This window comes from Haemaphysalis longicornis, unplaced genomic scaffold (genome assembly GCF_048455015.1).
Source record: "Haemaphysalis longicornis isolate Haplotype H1 unplaced genomic scaffold, Haemaphysalis longicornis Haplotype H1 scaffold_11, whole genome shotgun sequence".
Classification (NCBI taxonomy): Eukaryota; Metazoa; Arthropoda; class Arachnida; order Ixodida; family Ixodidae; genus Haemaphysalis; species Haemaphysalis longicornis.
In genome coordinates this window covers 23,501,713-23,508,897 of record NW_027526214.1, presented here as the reverse complement: position 1 = coordinate 23,508,897, position 7,185 = coordinate 23,501,713, and the positions used below count along the sequence as shown (strand labels likewise).

The following is a 7,185-nucleotide window of genomic DNA, read 5'->3' as shown; positions in this document are numbered from 1 at the left end:
CGTCTCGGAACACCGGACCAGCAACCAACGGTGATGATGATCAGTCTCGTAGAAGACGAAGCGTTCCTCGATGTGTTTGGTGATGGGAATAATGAAGCAGTGAAATAAATGATTTTCTACGCTTCTGAGCTTCGCGCTCACACTAATTCCCCCCCGCCCGTCAAGGAGGCCTCCCGGCCGCAATCACACGGAAGGACGACGATGGAACGGCTTGAGCTGAGACACGTGCACAATCTCGGTGCCACGGCATCGGCGGTCGGCAGCAGTTACGGGTGTTATGCGGAAGTTGACCGGTGAGGTTTTCTCTAGAACGGTGTGCGGTCCAAGGAAACGGGGAAGGAATTTTTCGCAATGTCCAGGAACCCGGAAAGGGGTCCATAACAAAACTTCATCGCCAGGTCGGAAATCAACAGTCTGGTGAGATGCGTAGTAACGCTCTGTCCTGTCCTGCTGACACTCAGTAGTGCGGCAATACTTCACGCGTGAGATGAATTGTTCAGTGCTTGGAGCAGAACGTAATACAGGGGCGGTAAAGAAACAGGTGTCTAGTGGCGAGGACGGTTGGCGGCCGTATACGATGAAGATTGGGGAATAACCGGTGGTGCATTGGGTAGCCGTATTGTAAGCAAACGTAACGAAAGGGAGTAGGCGGTCCCAATTACTGGGATCAGGTGCGATGTACATTGAAAGCATGTCAGAAAGCTTGCGATGAAATATTTCAGTAAGCTTATTAGTTTGAGGGTGATATCCAGTGGTCAATTTGTGAACACTTTGTGAAGCATGCAGGACTTTTTCAACGATGTTCGAGAGAAAGTTTCTACCCCGGTCACTTAGCAGGACACGAGGGGCGCCATGCCGCAATACGATGTGGTGCAAAATGAAGCTAGCGACCTCTTCGGCACATCCAGTACGCAAGGGAGCCGTTTCAGAATAGCGTGTGAGATGGTCCACAGCTGTGACGATCCAGTGGTAACCGGTAAGAGTTCTAGGTAGCGGCCCGTACAAATCAATCCCAACAACCTCAAAAGGCTCAGCGGGGCACGAGATAGGTTGTAGCTGTCCAGCCGGAGGTGATGTAGGGCGCTTGCGACGCTGGCAGGAGGTACAGGACGCGACATACTTGGATACGCTTGTGGACATGCCACGCAAAACGAAACTGGCTCGGATGAGGTCATACATTTTCTGATATCCGAGGTGGCCAGCGGTCGCATCTTCATAAAAGGCCTCCAAAATGTTCTGCTGCAGTGCCCGGGGTACAACGGGAACCCACTTTTCTCCAGTAGGATGGTAATTCTGACGATGCAACACGCCATCAACAACCCGAAATTTTGTTTGCTGACGCCGCAAGCGACTGTTTGGCGGCTGTGTTGTACCACTCAGTCTGTCGACTATGCTTTGACAATAGTGGTCTTCTTGTTGGAGCTTTTTTAAGCTGAAAGCGTTCACTAACCACAATGGAGCTGACAGGCGCGAGCGGCAACACTTTTGCCGGCGGCGTTACGCAAGCAGTATGTCAAGGCGATAGCGGGCAGCGCGATAGAGCGTCTGCATCGAGGTGTTTCTTGCCCGACTTGTATGTGACAGAGAAGTCGTATTCTTGTAAACGAAGAATCCACCGTCCAAGGCGTCCAGTAAAGTTCTTTAAAGTCGATAACCAGCAGAGTGCGTGACGATCGGTTACAATGGTGAAATGGCGGCCGTATAAATATGGCCGAAATTTCTCGACAGGCCAAACGACGGCAAAGGATTCCTGTTCTGTGATGCTGTAGTTTTTTTCGGCGGGCTTGAGAGAGAGACTGGCATAAGCAACCGGCCACTCTCTCAATTGGTCATCCCGTTGGAGGAGAACGGAGCCAATGCCAGTCCAACTGCCGTCGGTATGAAGAAGAGCGGGTCTTGTCTCATCGAAGTGGCACAACACTGGGCGACAAGTAAGCGCACCTTTAAGAGCATGAAATGCTTTTTCACAGTCGTCGGACCAGGTGAAGGAAACGCCGGATTGCAGAAGACTGTTCAGAGGGAAAGCGAGGGTGCCAAAACCGGGAATAAAACGGCGAAAGTAAGAGGCAAGGCCGAGGAAACTGCGGAGGGCTTTTTGTTGTAGCGGTCGAGGAAAATTGAGCACAGCTGCTATTTTGTCAGGGTCTGGTTGGATGCCTTCTTTGCTGACAACATGACGGAAGACTTTGATTGTTTTGTTGGCAAAACGGCATTTCTTTGTGTTGAGCTGAAGTCCAGCATTTGCTAAAAAGGTGAGTACTTCGTTCAAGCGCTCAAGATGTTGAGGAAAAGTCGATGAGAAGATCACAACATCATCCAAATAACATAAACATGTCCTCCATTTGAGTCCACGCTGGACTGTATCCATGAGACGCTCAAAAGTAGCTGGGGCATTACAAATTCCAAAAGGCATAACATTGAATTCATAAAGTCCGGCCGGGGTGGAAAACGCGGTTTTTTCTTTGTCAGATTCATGCATGGGGATTTGCCAATAGCCGGATCGGAGGTCAATGCTCGAGAAATATTCCGCACCTTGTAAACAGTCCAAAGCGTCATCTATTCGGGGCATGGGGTATTCATCTTTTCGGGTAATTTTGTTTAGTGCACGATAATCAACGCATACACGCACTGATCCCTCTTTTTTACTAACCAAAACGACGGGCGACGACCACGGGCTAGCAGAAGGGCGAATGATGTTGCGTTCAAGCATGTCCAAAACATGGTACTCGATGATCTTTCGTTCAGACGAAGATACACGATACGGACGGCGGCGGATAATACGAGAGCCATCCGTGTCAATGCGGTGTGCTGTTGCCGAAGTCTGCCCAGCTTCGAGGAAGAGATGTCAAAACAAGCTGCGTGTTTTTCAAGCAAAGCAAGGAGGGACTCTGCCTCTTTAGGGCTGAGGTCAGAGCTAATGGTTGCGACAAGAGCGGCCGATGACGATGCAGGATCCGAAAGGCGCTGGCCTGCTGACGACGAGCAAATGGGCATAACAGACATGACCTGGCTGTCAGCAGCAGCAGTAGCAATAGCAACACCTTTGGGCAGCAAGATCGGCTCTGAACTGACGTTCATTGCTGCAAGCACCGCTGACCCACTCGAAAACCGAACGAGGCAGGTGGGAATCACGACTCCTTTAAAAAGGAAAGACCCTGCAGGAACGGCTAAAATGTCACCATCTTGAATCCTATCTGAGCACATTGTCATTAGTGTCTCTTGCCCAGGGAGCAAAACTTGATCAGCTTGTGCCACCAACCGAGGCGGCTCCTCACCATAAACGCTGGAGAAGTGGGTAGCCGTGAGTTCGACAGCCGGTAAATTGCAGGAAATGGCAGCGGACGCCGAAGATAGAAAGTCCCACCCCAGAATCAATTGGTGTGCACAAGGAGTAAGCACTGCACAGGAAACGTGATGACGGCTTCCATCTATGAATACTCGAACTGTACACTGCGCTGAGGGTTGCAGTGTGACCCCGTTAGCATTGCACAGTGAAGGACCAGTGTAAGGAGTTTTAACCTTACGGAGACACGAACGCAAATCTGCATGAATAACCGAAACGTTTGCACCAGTATCCACAAGAGCATTAACAAAAATTCCTTCCACTAGCACAGATAAAAAGTTTGACGGTCGTTGAGGAGGACTTGAGCATTTTACGAGTTACGCAGTTTCACCTCCGAAAACTCGGCGGCGGGAGGGACGATTGGTCTGAGGCGGTTCGAACGAGGGAGAGGGTGGCGATGAGCCTCGCGGGGTTGAATCATAGACACGACGTTGTGAACCGTAAGGATAACCAAAATCTCGTTCAAACGGAGCGTACCCTCTTCGCTCATCTTGCATACGGCGTCGGCAGAAGCGGGATATGTGGCCCCGGATTCCGCAGTAATAGCAGACGGGTCGGTCGCTCGGGAAAGCATGGCGAGGGGTTCGCACGTTTGTGTAGTACCCCCGTAGAACGGTCGCTCCGGAGATCACTGTTACATGTGCGGGTGCGAACGGGGCATCTTGAGGCAGGGGTGGTCGCGATACCATCAACGAGTAGGACGGGGGGGAGTTGTAGTAATGGGGGGTGGCGTCGGCATCACACCCGTCATAAATGCCAACTCCTCCTTCACGAGGTCGCGCAACTGGAGCGCTTCCGAGCGAGAGGAATCGCGTGGAGGAGACGGCGGGTCATTGAACTGGAGCTCTTCGCGGATTATTTGACGTATGAGGGCACGATCGTCACGTCCTCCTGTGGTTGCATAGCAAGACCATTTGCTTGCAGACGGACGGTTTGCAGTTCGTCCAGGCGCTGACAGGTTGTCCGGATATCGCTGATGGTCGAAAGATTTTGAATTACAAGGGCGTTAAAGTCAAAAGATGCTATGCCCTTCAGGACATGGCAAACCTTGTCGGCCTACGGCATGCTTGTATCCACACGGCGAGATAGAGCGAGAACGTCCTCTATGTAAGACGCATACGTCTCCTCAGGACCTTGAAGGTGACTGGCCAGCTTCCGTTTCGCCATGTCGGACCGAGCGGTTGGCCTACCGAATATCTGGCGCAGCTCCTGAAAAAAGGTGGCCCAGTCGGCGAGCCGGTGGTTGTTGTTAAGAAACCATGTTTGTGCCACCTTGACCAAGGAAAACAAAACGTTCTGTAGCTTCGCGACGTCATCCCAACTGTTAAACGCACTGACTCGAGTAAACTGATCCAGCCAGTCTTCAACGTCTTCATGGTAGAGCCCGGCTAAATCAGGAGGATCGCGCTGGCAGGTGGTGATAGCAAATGCCAGATGCGCAGCAGGGGAGGTATCAGCGGGACTGCTTCCGGCCTCACGCTGTATCGCTGCTACAGGCAATCGCCTACCTGAACGGATTTCCAGGGGTCTGCTTGGAAGGCGTTGAGGACGGAATCGAGCGCAACCTCCACCACTTATAAGGGCCTTGGTTACTCGGTGAGGTAAGGCGTTTATTGTACGACTAAGCCGTCTCGGAACACCGGACCAGCAACCAACGATGATGATCAGTCTCGTAGAAGACGAAGCGTTCCACGATGTGTTTGGTGATGGAGATAATGGAGCAGTGAAATAAATGATTTTCTACGCTTCGGAGCTTCACGATCTCAATATATATATATATATATATATATATATATTGCCGCGAAGAAAGCTTTCCCACAATGGGCCTCTACGTCACTGGGAGCACGCTATCGTGGCGCTGTTCCACGAAGCCACGTGGAATGCGCGCTCGTGCGGCGGGACTAGTTTTTGAGAGAGACGCTCGTGGGGAGACGTTCGAATCGGTCGGCGTTTTACGTTGTGGGCACAAGTTCGCCTCAATAAACTAATTGTAATCCACCCGTGCCACGTCTTGTCGCTACAAAACTGGTGGAGGTGCGGGGTACGATCAATTGCGCTCTACACCCACCCCCCAGGCCCGGCAGCAAGCTCAGCCACGGAGTTGACACCCGTCCACGAACGCACCAGCCGGCGACTGCGAGGGTTACCGGTAGAATTCCAGCCTATGACCAGCAGACCAACAAGGATGGCCACGCGGGACGCCAGCACTGTGACCTCCGGTACCGGTACGGCACCTTCCTACTTCGTGGTACACCAGCCCCGCACACCAAAAGTTTTCTATGGGGACTCTTTCGAGGACGGAGAAGATTGGCTCGACCAATTTGAACGCGTTGCGAACTTTAATGGATGGAACGAGCAACACAAGCTGCACAACGTGTACTATGCCTTAGAAGAGTCAGCTCGCACGTGGTTTGAAAACCACGAGGCCACGTTGACGCCGTGGAACGAGTTCCGCCGCCGGTTTCTGGCCACGTACGCCTGCACGGATCGTCGGGAAAAAGCTGAGTCGGCGCTTCAAGCTCGAAACCAACGGCCAAATGAAAGCGTCACCATGTACGTAGAAGACATGGCTCGCCTCTTCCGGCGCGCAGACCCGGCTATGTCTGAGGAAAAGAAGTTGAGACACCTTATGCGAGGTGTAAAGCAGGATGTATTTGCTGGGTTGGTGCGCAATCCTCCGCAGTCTGTCAGCGCCTTTCTGGCTGAGGCTACAGCAATTGAAAGGGCACTACTGCAAAGAGCGAGGCAGTACAGCCGGGACATCACTTTTATGTCGAGCGACGCCCCTTCAGTGGAGCAAGGAAACGGCGGCCTCCGGGAGTTGGTCAGGTCGATCGTCCGAGAGGAACTACAAAACCTGCACGGAGTCCAGCAGCTTCAAGCCTCCATGCCCCTCGCGGAGGCTATACGCCGCGAAGTCAGGCAAGCTGTTGGAGCGCCCGAGGCGTATGAAGCACCACAAAGGCAGTATGGTGTGCCGCAGGAGCCGTACGGGGTCCCGCAACAACAGACCCAGGTTGCCTCATATGCGGCAGCCCTGAGGGAGTCGGATCGCTACGTTGCCCCAACACTTGCCGCCGCAACACCGCAAACGACATTGGGCCTCCGACCCCGCGCCATGCTGACTGTTGATGAGGCACGGCGGCCTCGCAAGAGCGACGAGTGGCGCACGCCGGATCAGCGACCTCTATGTTTCCATTGCGGCGAGGCAAGCCACATATACAGAGCTTGTCCCTACCGACGACTTGGTCTTCGTGGATTTCCTCCACACGCCCCACGCCCGAAGTACGGTGAGCGCCCCGCCGAAATCGAAAGCTACCTGGCCGAACGTCGAAATGGGTTTCCGCAGCAACGGCCCGACAACCGATCACCGTCACCGATGCGACGCCGCTCTTCGAGTCCAAGCCCGTCACAATCTTCGCGGCGCCGTTCTCCGAGCCCTTCCGTCCGGGAAAACTAAGAGCAGCGACCTCGGGAGGTGGGGCCGCTGACCATCGAAGCGCTGAAGACCCTCCAATGAAACGTCGACGACCAACCGGTGACGCTGTGGTTTGTTCCGATATAGCTGTGCAAGTTGACAACGAGCAAGAAATAGTCGCATTGGTGGACACCGGAGCAGATCGTTCAGTTATGAGCAAGTCATTGGCTACTACCCTGAAAAAGGTACTAACGCAGTGGACAGGACCACCGGTTCGCACCGCTGGCGGCCACTTGATTACTCCGTCCGGAAGGTGCACAGCACGCGTTAAAATTAGGGGCTTCACATACGTCGGACATTTTATCGTGCTTCCCGTATGCTCGAAGGACTTAATCCTCGGCATGGACTTTCTACAAGAGAATGG

At 53.1% G+C, this 7,185-nt stretch overlaps 1 protein-coding gene across 1 annotated transcript; it reads left to right on the top strand.

Moving 5' to 3' along the window:
- The first annotated feature begins 852 nt into the window (after nt 1-852).
- LOC144160606 (uncharacterized) lies at nt 853-6,803 on the top strand. The gene is made up of 2 exons (XM_077691846.1): nt 853-907; nt 5,419-6,803. Exons 1-2 carry the CDS (start codon nt 853-855, stop codon nt 6,801-6,803), a joined length of 1,440 nt encoding a protein of 479 aa, XP_077547972.1.
- The last annotated feature ends 382 nt before the right edge of the window (nt 6,804-7,185 follow it).

What these genes read in the sequence shown, in the direction of transcription:
- LOC144160606 (XM_077691846.1), top strand. Translation starts at nt 853, where the DNA reads ATGCCGCAATACGATGTGGTGCAAAATGAAGCTAGCGACCTCTTCGGC. An exon ending in CGACCTCTTCGGCACATCCA is followed by an intron (nt 908 to 5,418) that starts GTACGCAAGGGA and finishes CCCACCCCCCAG; the next exon opens with GCCCGGCAGCAAGCTCAGCC.